Consider the following 15,447-nt stretch of genomic DNA (forward strand, 5'->3'; position numbering starts at 1 on the left):
TCTTTTATCTACATTTAAAATAAAAAAAATCACTTTCTAGAATACCTGCATTTATGAAATTTAATTCATGTTAATGTATAGCACTATGCAGCAGGATACTACAGTGATAATAAAAGCACATTGGCAGGTGCCATTTTAACACGATATCATCACAAGATGAGAAGAAATGCGTGTGTGTGTAATTATAAGAAGCCTAATTTACATAACAATAGCTGTGTAGACATTAGGGTAGACATATACAACTGCGTACAATGATGTAGCTGTTTGATGTTTATTTATTTTTCAGCAGCAGACCTGCATTCAATGCTAGACATTTATTATCTCAGACCTCCTGTTAGATTGGCCTTTTACTCAGGGGCTGTGACATGTGTCACTTGGTGATAGAATAGCACACATTACTAGCTTGATGGCAGTGTGGGTCAGTGTGATAAGCCTTGCTAAACAAAGAAAGCTGTGTTGGAAGAACAAAGCTAGGGAGCTCATTGTCTGGGGAACAGTCTACTTTACTGGTCTTAATTAGCAGTGATGCATTCTTTATCTTCTTAATTAAGACTGCTGGGAATTCCTTACATGCCTGGACACTGTTGAAGGTTTTCACTCAGATGTGAAATTGAAAAGCCTAGTATCATGAATTTAATTTGAATACAACAATCCACTTATTTGGTTTTTGCTTTCCACTTTACATGGGCATCGTAAGAAGCCAACAGTAATAAGAAAAAATATTATAAATGGGTGAAATGCCTGATCAACTGCTCATTTCATGGGGTAAGGATTAAAGCCCATGGAAATAATCAAGTACAAGATAGCATCACCTGATACATGACCTGTTGTCTATGAGATACTCATGTATACAGTACTATTGTGCTTTCTGCTTTCCTATATGGAGTGTTATTCTCTGAACCATGAGTTAATCCCTTATCTTCATTATTCAATTTCCATGTATTTTCCTCGAATATTTTCTAGCTGTGCTGAGAAAAAGTGCTTTCCCACTTTCATTTTCTCAGATGGCTTTGTATAGAAGCAGCTCCATAGCGGTAATTGGGAAGTAAGTCGGCTTGGTTCTAAAATTGATTTTCCTTCTTGAGAGGAGGACTATTTGGCCCATTTATTTGAAATTAAAAAGCTTCAGGCTTTCATTCAAAGTGCTGAGGTGAGAGACATTGTCTATTAAATGGCTCAACCATATGGCTTATAAAAACTGTATGCAAAAATGCATATTGGCTCTGTTTCTAAATTAAGCATAGACACAAAAGAAACTGTTAGAAGGAGCTTTTTAGTTAGTTTCTGATAATTGTCTTGTCTTCGCTTGCACTTATCCATTTTTCAGCATTAAATCTAAGACTGGGATGCTGCCATTTCTGACATACACCAGACTCCTGAAAAAACATGTCATCAGCAGCAGAGCACATATTCTTCATCTGGTTTGAAAAGCTCTTTCTGCTCTTACAGTGCTCTGGTGCTTTGAAACTTTAATCAGAGATAACAGGTAAACGTTTGTATTTTATTTTTAACTTGTCATACCTACATCAATCATACCACACAGAAAAACATCCTGTGTTGAATTTACTTCTACATGTATAGTGCTCTTGAGAAATATTTTTAGAAATTGAATTTCAGCATAAACTGCAATTATTTATGGTTGCTTATTAGTCCTTGTGGAATAGAGTTTCATGACTGTCCACAGATCACTTCTATATTTCGTCTAACATTTTGTTTACCATGTCATCCATATAAGCAAATGACATGGCAGATTGCTGACAACAGATAACACTTAATGTATTACTGCTGTTTATGTTTGTCTTTTTATGTACTGGTGCTTCAGGTTAGTACTTTTGACTAGTCTGTACAGTGTAGACATTTGTTTATTGAAGCATTCTGTTTTTGTCATAGCCATTTTTAACGATCTGGTTCAGTTCACTAATTAGACAAGAGAGGGTAAATCTATGAAAATCTAATGAGCTGCATTCAGCTAAATAATTTACACAAATGCCACAACACAATATCAGCTACAGTAGCTTCATTAGTTCATGTTTAAAAAAACTAGTCACTGAACTATGGACAGTTTTGTCAAGCATTGATTGTTTCTGCTTCAGTATTTTATGAGAGCTCTATGCAGACTGTATAAATACTTAGCCAGGTCCACATTCCGACTGTGGTCCTCCGGTTTGTATGCAGTTATACTCACACATAAGAGCAAAAACAGTATAGTTTATTAGAATAAATATTGTCGAAGACAAAATAACAATCTTTTTTTTTTTTTTTTTGCCAGCACTGAGCAGTAATGAGTAGCTTCATTTCTGAAGATAAACTTCATGGAATTGCATGAGTCTTGCAAAATCTTTCATGTGATTGCATGCTGTTACTGTGCAGTACATTAATGTCCTGTACTACCTTGTTGATATTTAAGATAACTATAAAATATTTCTTACTACAGCCTGATGAGAAATCATCCAGAGGCCATTTCCACATCATCTCAAGAATGTTGTCAAATCCATATGAGACAGTCCATATCAAAGAGCTAACAGCAAATCATGTTTGGCTTTTAACCATCTGTTGCTGAAAGAAGAATGTATTATGTACTATTGAGCCTCTTGTGTCTTCACACAGAGGAAATATCCAACAAAAAACTAAAATACTTTAAGTTAAATACAGAGTTTTTCAGAGGGGAAGGTCAGGTTTAATTTTAATTAAATTAATAATTTAAGGTCAACAAGGTGCTGTATAGTTTTGAAAAAATCAAATGAATAAAAAAATGTAAATAAAATTAACATCTTAGTGTCTAGTCATTTAAATTTTTCTTATTATTGTGCTGCTTAGCAATATATCCAACAAATGCAAATCTACTGTATGTGCTTTAGATAATCTTGATTTACATTTTAATGTCCTTTGTATCTATTTTCTTTAGTTCATGTAGCTGTTAATTCTCAGTTTGTGGGGGACAAGGCAAAATGTGTATTATTTAGAAAGCAGGATTTCTTTTCCCAAAAAGTGTTTTATTTCACAGTACTTTGTTCATCAGCTTTACAAATGAGTTCATGAGAAATGAATTAAGTGTAGTATAAAATTAACCAAGTTATGAGAAATGTAAATGTTCATTCATCCACATAATTATTTGACAGTATTCTCTATGTGTTATGTCAAAGCAGAACTTTTAAAAGGCGTAAGACAATCCACAGGAGACACAAATATCTGTTGGTTGAAGAATCACTCATTCAGTACAGTGCTTGGGGGACACTGGCTTGAAGAATCCAAAGAAAGGCATTCCAACAGTTACCATTGATCAAATAAGTTTTGTTTCCTCCACCCACTGGAACAGGCTGGGTGTGTATTGGACTATTCTGGAAAGTGTGTTTTGTGAGCATGGATGTCAGGCTTCAGAAGCATGTTTGAGGGGTTAACTCTCAGTGCGGGTCCCAAGCATGGATAAAGAAATTGGAGAATTATGTAGGAAAGGGCATCCAGGCACATGTTAATGCCAGCTATAAATGGGAGTCTTTCCAACATATAGTCAGCATGGCTTCATCATTAGGAATTCAGAGGGAAATCCAGATTTCTGTAAGCCTGCTATGTGAAAATATATCTTAAATGCTACACAAATATAATACAGATGAGCTAAAATTAAAATATAACTACTCTGCACTAGAGTAATCATGAACAGGAAGTTTGGAGCAGTTCAGTTCTGCCAATAAATGTTCAAAATACACCAATATAACACAAATTATATTTGTGAAATCTTCATCCATTTCTCTCATCAGGAGATTATTATTATTATATATATATATATATATATATATATATATATGTACTGTGTCTAATATGTCATCATTTCACTCTTACACAGAAAATGTATGGTGGAAGCTACACATTTGTAAGCAAAAGAGCATGCATGCTTAATGTCACTGTGAAGGAAGCAGTACAAAAAGTACAAAAGCATGATTGCGAGTGTGATATTGCTAAATCTATAAAAATACATTTGACATTTCAGACACAATATGGCCAAATACATTGTTTATTTTTTGCTCCGTCATGAGAAAATAGTTTCCAAAACAGTTTCAGTTGGATGGAGCATTGGGTGTTGATATACAGCACACAGACTGAGTGACCATGAACATAGTAACAGCGAAATTGTTCATTCTGTATATTAAATTATTAATGTTCTAATTATTATATTACAAATATTAATTATTGTAATATATTAAAGTATTCTGTTTTAGTGTTTCTTTTGTCTTTGTGAAAGGAGCTTGCATTATTCTTTGTATAAATCAGAAGTCAATCAGTAACTACATTTGTATCTATTAACTTCAGGACAGAGAGTGAAAAATAGATGCTGGTGAGGAGAGTGTTTATAGCTGCTATGACACAGAATAAAATTAAATGTTATTATAAGTGAATAAAAATTTGATATGACGTTCTGTAATTCTGTAATCAGCAAATTTGTGTGGTGTAATAGGAATAAAGCACTTTGGACTGTGTTGTTATTGTAAACCAATATTAAAATAAGCCTTTTTATAAGCAAGCCTTTTTATAAGCATGCCAATAGTCATCAGAGCATCATTGCTTTCTCTCTTATACTTAGTATTTTCTCAGCTACAACTGATTAATATAAGGCGCTTGAAGTCTTTAAAGTTCTTTCATTACTCAAGCTCACATATGCATACTCTTAGATAGAAGTGACTTCTGTTTAAGGAATTCGAAGCCGACATATTCGTATAAATTTTTGGGCAAAAAAAAAAATTAAGCAACAAGGAACATTTCTGGAAGAAGAGCATAAATTATACTGCATTGTTATGAAAGATTTCAAACAGAAAACTGGAAGCTCTTTCATTGTTTATCTCAAATTTCATTGTGCCTTGAGTTTTAGGGTCATTCCCTATTTGTCTGCAAAGACATTCATTCAATTTACAGCATAAGTACTGTATTAAGATTCGTTAGTTTCTTATTTAATATCTGTGTCTTATTGCTGCTTATTTTTAATTGGCCTAGTGTTTTAACAGCATTTCGCCATCAAAAGATTCCCATTCAAAAATTCAGACTGCAGCATAATAGTTTTTAAAGTACCTTCTAGTCTCAAGAGCCAGGCTACTTTCCCAAGAAAAGCCATTTGTAATGACAGTGCAAAACCATGTTTACTTTTCAGTTAAAATGTGCTAATAACTTTTGAATATGGTTACCTTTTCTAATGCAGTGACTACACACTGATCAACCATAACATTAATACCACTGAAAGGTTATGTGAATGTCATTGATTATTTTGTTCCGATGATACCAATATCAAGTGAACAGTCAGATCTTGAATTTGATTTGTCGGAAGGAGTAAAATTAGGATTCTGAGTATAAAAATTGGGACGGTTAGACGACTAAGCATATCAGACATCTCCAAAACAGCAGATCTTGTGGGGTATTCCCAGCATGTAGTGTTTAATAGCTACAAAATGTGGTCCAAAAAGGACATCCGGTGAATCAGCGATAGGTGCCCCAGGCTTGTTGCACATGGGGAGAGATGGCTAGCCTGTCTGTGTTGATCCTACAGAAAAATGACAAACTGTAACACCCTTTCAAGGCAACAGTATTCCCCAATGACAGTGGCCTCTTTCAGCCAGATAATGTGTACTGCCACACTTTTGTTCAGGAATGGCTTGAGGAACATGACAAAGAATTCCAGGTGTTGGCTTGACCTCCAAACTCCCCAGATCTCAGTTTGATCAAGCATCTGTAGTATATGGTGCAAAAAACATGTCCATTGAGGCCACACCTCACATCTTACAGCAACTTACAGATTCTGTTGCTGATGTCTTGGTGCCAGATACCAGAATACCTTCAAAAGTCTAGTGGGGTCCATATATTGATGAGTAAGGGCTGTATTGGTGGCTCAAGGGATTGGTGTTCTTTGAAAAACAAAAGTTTTACAAAAGTTCATCTAAATAATATGTATCAGATTAAACATTCAATCATTAATCAGATTAAACATTCAGATTCTGAAATGTGTTGAAGGTGTGCATAAGACACAAAATACCTGTAACTGACTTTAGGCAACTACTGAACTAGACAAGACAGGCTCCTAAAAAAATTAAACCAATTCCGTTTCTTTTGCTTTTTAATACTTGGGGAGCTTAAAGCTGTGCTGTCAACGTCAGCAACTATTCAGTGAGATTGTCATTCAGTATGACTCATGATGCACACACAGCACAACATGCTCTCTCTTTTTTTTTTGCTACTTTTTTTGGCAACTAAAGGCTTACTGAAGATGGCTGCCCTCATTCAAATTCTAAGCTTGTGTCTAAATCATTCTATGAACTTTGTTTGCTGCAGCCTGGTCTATCAGAAGCTGGTACAAATGAATTGTTTGTGGTGTTGACAGGACTGTCTGCTTTGGAAATAGTGGAGACCTGCTGTAAAGCAGGGCAGAAATGGGCCTCAGAGAACCAGGACTGCAACCAGCTGCCCCCTGTAATAGAAGAAGCCTCGGTTTGTGGGTAAGGCTCTCAACCACCCTTACTTTGTGATTGTGAAAGAATTTAGGAGGAGTTATATTTTTAACTAGTATCAAAGGTTGGTTCAGAGTGCAGGATGTCATCATTTAAGACCCTTTAATGAGCTTTATTTCAGTTTTTTTTGTTTTTGGGTTCTAATTTCACTGGGTGGTCAAGAGGCAAGGATAGAAAGTATATTTATTTCAATGAAATTTCAAACGATTTTCCATTGTGCATGTATATCAGTTCAATAGCAATATGCTTAGATAAGACTTAATCTTAATAGACTTAATGTAATGGAACATAGTTTAGTATTTACAAGAAACTTTTTAGCAGTACAGAACCTATTCATTGTCTGTCTGTCTGTCTGGCTGTCTCTCTGTCATTCTCAAGTGGAATTTTTGAGATGAATGATTATATAAAAAATCCACTCTTGTGAAAAAATACTATATTGATTGTCCCCTATCACAAGCACTCTGAAAGTGTAACAGAGCTGTGGACCAACACAGAACAATTCTTATGGACTTTTATCCAGCTTGGATTCAATGAAGTAATTTAAAGTAATTTAGATTTTTGACTGAACAATTAATGCATGCTTTCTGCTGTAATACATGTTTAACAAACTTTTACTAATGGCCAATAAACCGCTCTTTTGGTTGTTTCTTTTACCTATTTGTCATATTTGGGCTATAATACATGGTTTTTATTTGAGTGCTAGAGCAAAGAACACCGGATAGAGGTGTAAGAGCTGGTGTAGGGCAACTTGTGGGGGCAAGTTAAGGTTTAGTTATGAGCTTTCTTTTTCCTTTTTGTGAAGATAGGGACAGGTCTTGCTTCCAAATTAAGGTTGGAATTTTAGTCCACCACTAAGGGACAGTCAGTCCAACTACCAGGCATTGGTCTTTAACTGATCACAGCTTATCAGAGAACTGATTTAAAAGGCTGTTCCAGACAAGGTCTTTCATCAAGGTGAGCATCAAGGCCTTGAATTTGATTCCGGCAGTCAGTGGAAGATAAAGAGGGATGTGATGCGTTTCCTTTTGGGCTGATTGATCACAATATTATAGTACTACATTACACAATAAGGCTGTTAGTCAATGTCTGTCATCTGTTGTTGTGTGTGTGTGTGTGTGTGTGTGTGTGTGTGTGTGTGTGTGTGTGTGTGTGTGTGTGTGTGTGTGTGTGTTAGGGCTGTTCAAGAGCAGTGTTGTGCAGGTGCATTAAGAGAGAGCAGGTGTTTAACTGGCATGTATGCTGCCAGAGCAGGTGAGGTGTGTGAAGAAGACAGCAGCTCACACTGTGGAGAGGATACCCAAAAAGTAAGATATGTAAAACACACAAACACAATTACATACATAATACACTACTTCCATAGTACTCTTTTTCATTCACCTCAGGTCAATATACAGAGCATCCAGGAAGTTTTTGTTATGTTACTGCCTTGTTTCAAAATGGTTTAAATTCATTAAATTCCTCAAAATACTAAACAATACCCATAATGACAATGTGAAATAAGTTTATATAGACGGGTCTGTGCCTTTCCAAATCATGTCCAATCAACTGAATTTACCACAGGTGGACTCCAAACAAGTTGTAGAAACAATTCAAGGATGATCAGTGGAAACAGGATGCACCCGAGCTCAATTTTGAATGTCATGGCAAAGGCTGTGAACACTAATGTACATGTGATTTTTTTTAGTTTTAATAAAATTGCAAAGATTTCAAACAATCCTCAATTACATTGTGATTATGGGGTATTGTTGGTAGAATTTTGAGGACAATAATGAATATACTGTAATCTATTTTGGAATAAGGCTGTAACATAAAATGTTGAAAAAGTAAATTAACTATTTCCAATACACACAACCTGGTTACTAAATACAGAATCAGTCAGTTGATACATCATAAGGCACTGGACATTGCATACATTATAAGCTTTGTATTTAAAATGAAATGAAATTAAAAATAAACCAATTAAATGCATTATATACATTTACTACTCAAAGGAGCACTTTTACACCTGCACATTTATGTAGTTATCTAGTCAGTCAATCATGTGGCAGCAGCACAAGGCAAAGAGTCATGCAGATACATGTCAAGAGCTTCAGTTAATGTTTGCATCAGTACATCAGAATGAAGTAAAAGTTCTCTGTAACATTGGTGTCACAGTGTGAGATGAGGTTAAGGCACTGTGACTTGAAATAACCACAGACACAAGTTTTAAATCTACTATCATTTATTGGGCTATATATATATTATTTTTGAGTATGGCTGTGGGGATTTGTTCAGACAAAAGAGTATAAGTGAAGTCAGGCACTGATGTCGGTGAGAAGACTTGGAATGCAGACAACATTCAGGTTCATCTTGAAGGTGTTCAGCCGGGTTGAGGTCAGAGCTCTCTTTTTTGGCAAACCATGTCTTCATTTGTGCATGGGGCTATGAAGTGCTGGAACAGGTATGGCAAAAGTGAGAGTGAAATTGTAATGCTACAGTACATATAATGTACAAAGCCATTCCATACAATTATGTGCAATTATTACAGCAATAAGGGGAAGACTGATTCCAGAAAGGCTGAATGATTTAGGAAAACTTGTATGAAAGACAAATGTGGGTTTGTTTTACTATGTTAAATATGTTTGCATTGGCTATTTTTTTATTTTGAGAAGACTCAATCCTTAAACAAGCTGTTTTCAGGTTGAACATCTGGGATAATGAAAACATTATTTGTAGATGGAAATATTTAATTGACTTTTGGTACTGCTTGTATAAGGAATAGTGTAGAATAATATGTACTGAAGGCATTTGAGTATGACATGCTTGAGTAGCTATCTGTATAACTATAATACCAGTGCAGTATACTTCTGCTTGTACATATTTTACAAATCCTCAGTGTAGGGTTTTGCTCCCATGAGCCAAGCTCTAAAACAAAACACTGCTCAATTTGGTCATAATAGCAAATCTGTTGTTCATGCTGAAAACACTGACCTGTCTGCTCTTTGAACTTTCCTCAATCCCACCTGAATGAAGGAATGTAATGTGAACTTAATGGACCGCTGATCCCAAGATACTCTTTTTTTTCTGTCACAGTCAGAAAATGTGTGTGTATTTTGTATGACTTTGTGTGTGTTTTTTTGGAGTAGGAGTGTTGCAGCTGCTGTGCACTTGGATTGCACCTACGACGTGAGGGGAAGGGTTGTAATGCACATCAACACTTTAGCTACCCTTGTGGACACATTTTCCTCACCTGCTGTGAGGAAGAAGTTGAAGGGCATAGCACTCCTGTACTAAAAAGAAAGAAGAGACCTAGACCTACCATCCTGCCAAAAAAAGGTGCCAGAACACACACTTGTGCATTCACATGTTCACATGTACAGATTTCTATTTAAACAGCTGTCAATTTTCTGACCTTAATTACTCACTGAATGAAAGTTTTTATGAGTCATTATTGTCCTTAAGCAGAATTTTCCCCTTGTTTTCAAATCGCTATTTCATGGCCAGAGAAAACTCTGGCCAGGATGTGGGTGAAGCTGTGCAGCAGAAGATGTGACATCTGACAGATGTGACAGATGTGAATCTGTGGGTGCAATGATATTCTCATCAAGTGAATCTAATTCACTTTTATTTGTATGGCACTTTGAAAAATAGACATAGTCACAAAGCAGATGTGATGTCCTAATTAGCAAGCCAGAGGCTACAGTGGTAAGGAAAAACTCCCTAAGATGACATGAGGAAGGACCAGACTCAAAAAAGAGCAAATCCTTAAGATTGCAATAGATATTTTCAGCTGTACTGTATACAATAAAGTGTAACACTACTTAGTATTTAATTGAGCATATTGTACTGTGTATAGGAGTGCTTGGATGAGTATAGGACAGCCTTTATGATTATAGCAGCAGTTCTTAATGATAAATCTGAAGCATCCAGGTGACATGATCTCTTATTAAGCTGTGTACTGGTTGTGCCACTTATAATAGAAATTAATTGTGCCACTTGTAATAGAGATTAATTAATCACAGCAGACATATGTCTGCCACACCTAGATTATATTCTGCAATATTTTTGTATTTGTATTATGATGCCTGTAGCACCTATAGGAAAAATGCCATCTTCATGCTTTCTAAATGGTACCACAGTAATCTCATGTATCTTCAGGCTGTCCATATGGTGCCTCAGTTAAAAATGCCTGATTCAAGTAGGGCCAGATTTTCTTTTCTTTTTTTTTTTTATTATATATTGTAAATGGAGCTAAGGTTTAGAGTGCATGTCACAGTCATGGTGAAGGAGCAGAGCTCTGATGGATAGCAGAAAGACAACTCTAAGCTGATTCATCAGTTGTCACGTCACTATTTAGGATAGTTCATGAAGCTGACAGTGATCTCAGCTGAATCTGTGGCAGATGGCCGAACAGCCTGCACTAGAAAACCTTCTCCCTATAGCCAATTTATTCCAGTGACATTTTGTCAGGAAATACGTACATGAACACATCTTTTATTTTTTAAACCGGTGAGATTTGCCAAACATTCTAAACAGAGCCTCTGTACTCTGGCCAGTTGGTTTATGGATTCTGTCTTCTGTCAAATGGTGACTTAAGGATTTTTTTTTACTATCTATTTTTACTGACTGCTATCCCAGATGCCTTATTCCACCGACCCTATCTTTCAGGTTTCAAGATTAAGTTACATTGTGGGACTGTTCTAGCTGACTTAATGACAATCTGCACCACTTGATCATTTGGCTTGATGCTTGAGCACAGGTCTGACCCACTTTTGCATCCATCTCAAGCAACTGTCAGTCTGCCAGTAGCCTTGGAGCTACAAGGAAGCCAAGACGTGACCTTTTTATTCTACAGCACATACTTTTAGGCTTTTATTCATCTGAAAACACCAGCTAGTATTCTGAAGGTCACTGATCTTCTCTAGCTAACCTTAACCCCCTTGTGCTGTTCTCTGCCAAAGGATTTTAATGTCCCATTGATGCAAGATTTTTTCAATTTATTTTGCAAAACAATGATCACATAAGAAATAAATATGATAGGGTGTGTGATAAAAATGATAAATGATGGGGTAGTGTGATGCAGCCTTGTCCAAAGCAGAGTTACTGTTACCACCCCAGAGTGTGTTATACAGCAATTTGCCAAAATATTCACATTTTTTAATTATTATTAAACAACATCAGACTTTTTAAGTAATTTTAAAGTCATTTTTTAAATTAATAAGAAAAAAAACTGCAGCATGTCTGTCACTGAAATTAAAGAAAATGCAAAGTTCTCTGTCCTAAAGACTTTATAGTATTACTTTCTATGCACAAAATATTGACCCTGGATACTCCTTCCAACAAATGTGTATTTACAGAAAGCTTCACCATATCATCATTTAGAAGCTTTTGTTTGTTAAATACTGTAACAATTGAAATACAATTAGAATTATGTGAAAGAGTGCATTAATATTAACTGGTTTTGAACTATAGCCAGCAGTACTGTCAGTGTTATAGAACATAACCTATGTTATAGAAGCAAATTCTAATGAACCAACATACTATGGAAATTGCTGAGCATATTAATCAGAGCCTCTGTACCCTGGTCAGTTTGCTTTGTTAGGGCAGTTGTGATACTTAATTATACTTAAGTAACCAATGTTGACTTTCATACAGAACATAAAATTTTATTATGCGGTTTAGGCAGCACATTCAAAATACTTTTGCTTCCCTGTTTATTGGGGAATAATGGCCTGATGACGGCCTGTTAAAAATACTTATTAACCTGGAGGCAAACTGCAAAGGTGCCTTTTTCTTTCATTTCCTAATAATAGGAGTGTAGCACAATCTACATAAACATATACTCTATCTTATGGAGTTAAGTGCTAGAAAAACAGGTGAGAGGTAATAATATCCGCGAGGGATGTCTTCTCGTCCCCACTGCCTTCTCACACCAGGCAAACCATGATTAATTATAGTGGAAACATGTAATCTCTCACCATGATGCATTTACATTCAGGTAATAACTGTGAGGGATATTTACTTTAAACTGCTATGCCATGCAACACGAGACCACGCTTGTTTAGTATATAATGGAGTTAGTAGAGCTTTGCCAGACTCATGTACGGCATCAACTGGGTGTTCTTTAGCTCCTTTTATATTTCTGTTAGCACCAAGGTAATATGTATGTAGAGCAAGGCCACCATGATTGGCAAGAACTGAGATTAGCGGTGTGGTATTGACAGCTGTTCGGAGGTGGGGCTGCAGATGTTGAGTGGCAAGGTTGAGCTTAATGACTGTCTGGCATATAAAGCACCTTAATTAGCAGATGCCAGTTCTGTCTGATGGCTGGCAGTATGTCCTTCAGAAAATGGGGTTTGTGTTCATTAGTCTGGTTATTTTAGAGCTAATGTGTCAGGCAAGAGGCCAGCGGATACACAATAGTCAGTCATAAATGTCTGTGGCTGCATGTAAGCCTGTTTTTGTGCTGTATGTTTATTTACAGTGGTCCTCAGTCATTTCTATTTGACAGCTTATTACGTCTTATGCTATCTAATATCTGATATGTTCTGCACAGACATAGTCTCCTCTGAAAATATTGGAAAGTCAAGGCTATAAATTTATTTTTGCTATACACTGAAGACGTTTAGTTTGGAGAACTTCAGCTTTATTTCTTAAATCGTGAACAAATACAGAAAAGCTTAGAACATGGCACCCCTTTGTTTGAATTCACCCATTTCTTAAGTGATCACAAAGACTGGGACATGTGACTAACAGGTATTACTTGTTCCCCCAGGTTTGCCCTGTTAGATTGATTGATTTAACAATTAATACATTTGAGATTCTACTCTTGAATTGAGCCCTGATTTATCTCCTGTGAAGACTGTATGAGTCATTGCATAAACACAACAGCTGTCGATGACAGACATGTGAGAGCTGTGAAGACAATTAACAGCCAGTTACCAGTCACCAACAACCTGCAAGGGGCAGGGATGAAAATATCATATTCTACCATTTGATGCAGACTTTGAGAGCAGAAATCTAGGGCAGAAACTCTCTGATCAGCTGTTGGTTTAGCGAAGAAATACAGATATGAGACACAGAAGTTCTGCAACCAAGATTAATCTCTACCAAAATGACAAATTTTGGACAAATAAAGGATCTGCTCATTATCCAAAACAATGTAACTCATGAAATAGCAACAGAATGAACTCAAAAGTTTACAGATACATTCTGTCTGCCAATTTAGAGAGAAATGCTGCCACTCTATTTGGGAAGAACTTCATCATGCAGCTAGACAATGAACACACTTTCACAAGAGAAATACAATGGAAGGTTATCTAAAGACTGATCACAATCACCAGACCTTAACCCAATTCAGCAGCATTACCCTACCTGGAGATACATGCGGTTATTGCAACTAAATTATATGAAGCCAAATATTGAATCGTGTTTACAAAAACTGATTTTAAAGAAGCCAGAAAATGGAATTTGCACCTGTTTTGCTGTTGTCTGTGTACAGCTTTAAAGTTATGTGCATATCATACTCGCAGTGGAGTTAATGGTTCAAATGAAAGTAGACGCTCGTGAAGACGCTCGTGAAAATAAATTGGAAGTTTTTGCCCTAGCCAAAGTTCAATATTTGAATATTATTCTTGTGTAAGTTATATACAATGTTTTACTTAAAAAGCTTTAGTTTCTTAGTGCTGTCTATTTAATCTTTGTACCAGTTTAATTGTGTTCAGCTCTAGCAGTAGGCTCATATTCCTCCTCTTTCCCATCATGTGATACAATACACCCAGAAACCGAACAGTGTCCTGACTAATCCTATAAGAGTCTCACGGCTATAAAATAACTCATTTATTTACACCGATTAAAAATGTACAATAATTAGATTCCAATTCTGCCAGCAGAATCTAATAGACCACAGGTCATCAGCTGAAAATACTGGCCATGTTTCAGTGACTCTAGTTTTCTAAATATGATCCAGTGCAACATTTGAACTAGAGAAACTGTTGCATTTAATGAATCACATTCAATTATATAAATTGACTTATTTATAGCTGTGAATAATCATTAAAAGTTAAGCATTTAAACAATATTGTAACCATTTTATCATATTTGTTGTAAATTGGCCTTTAAAAACAATTACATTAATGCTTGTTATAAACTGCTTGCATTTACCACAGAGTATTGCAGTATAAATTAGAAAGAGCCTAAAAATAGGTACATATGTTATTTGCACTCTATTTATACTTTGTCATACATTACCAGGTAGTTGGGTATCAGTCTGTATCGTCATTGTTAACAATATGGGAGGGTAAATACTAAGGTTGCTAAATTGGCATACTGATCTTGTGTGTGCGTGTGGTGTGTGTGTTTAAAGGAATAATAGCTGTTGTGCATGTCCAATGCTAATTTGACAAGTTCAAACAAACATTAAAAATGCACTTGGAAGTGAGAGTTGTATGAATATTTATCTTTCTCCCCTCAGTGGCAGACAGACCATTCCCTAAGCAGTCTCTCTCCATCCCTGAGTTAGAGCATGTATCTAACACTGTGGAGAACCTGGAGGATATAGACGAGTGCGAGAGATTTGAGGGAAAGCGCTGCCTTCACATCTGCATCAACACGTTGGGATCCTACAAATGTGAATGTCACCCCGGATATACGTTGATGCAGGATGGACACACTTGCGCACTCGGTATGTGAATATTCACACCATATATATATATATATATATATATATATATATATATATATATATATATATATATATATATATACATACATATAGGCAGTGGTGGCTCAACTGGTTAAGGCTCTGGGTTGTTGCTCAGAGGATCGGGGTCACTGTTGGGCCACTGTTGGGCCCTTGAGCAAGGCCCTCAACCCTCCCTGCTCCAGGGGCGCTGTATCAAAGCTGCCCCTGCACTCTGACCCCAACCTCCTTAGTTGGGGTATGTGAAGAAAAGAATTCCACTGTGCTGTAATGTATATGTGT

The 15,447-nt window shown here is 36.2% G+C and overlaps 1 protein-coding gene across 2 annotated transcripts in view; it reads left to right on the forward strand.

Annotated features, from left to right (window-relative positions):
* The window catches only part of fbln2 (fibulin 2), a 73,157-nt gene that overhangs the window by 21,110 nt on the left and 36,600 nt on the right, over positions 1-15,447 (forward strand). For both annotated transcript variants that reach the window (XM_027143774.2, XM_027143770.2), the window contains exons 3-6: positions 6,359-6,473; positions 7,660-7,789; positions 9,611-9,800; positions 14,938-15,147. In XM_027143774.2, coding sequence (XP_026999575.2) covers positions 6,359-6,473; positions 7,660-7,789; positions 9,611-9,800; positions 14,938-15,147 — 645 coding nt within the window. The remainder of the gene's footprint in view (positions 1-6,358; positions 6,474-7,659; positions 7,790-9,610; positions 9,801-14,937; positions 15,148-15,447) is intronic.

Source organism: Tachysurus fulvidraco, chromosome 2, assembly GCF_022655615.1.
Source record: "Tachysurus fulvidraco isolate hzauxx_2018 chromosome 2, HZAU_PFXX_2.0, whole genome shotgun sequence".
NCBI lineage: Eukaryota > Metazoa > Chordata > Actinopteri > Siluriformes > Bagridae > Tachysurus > Tachysurus fulvidraco.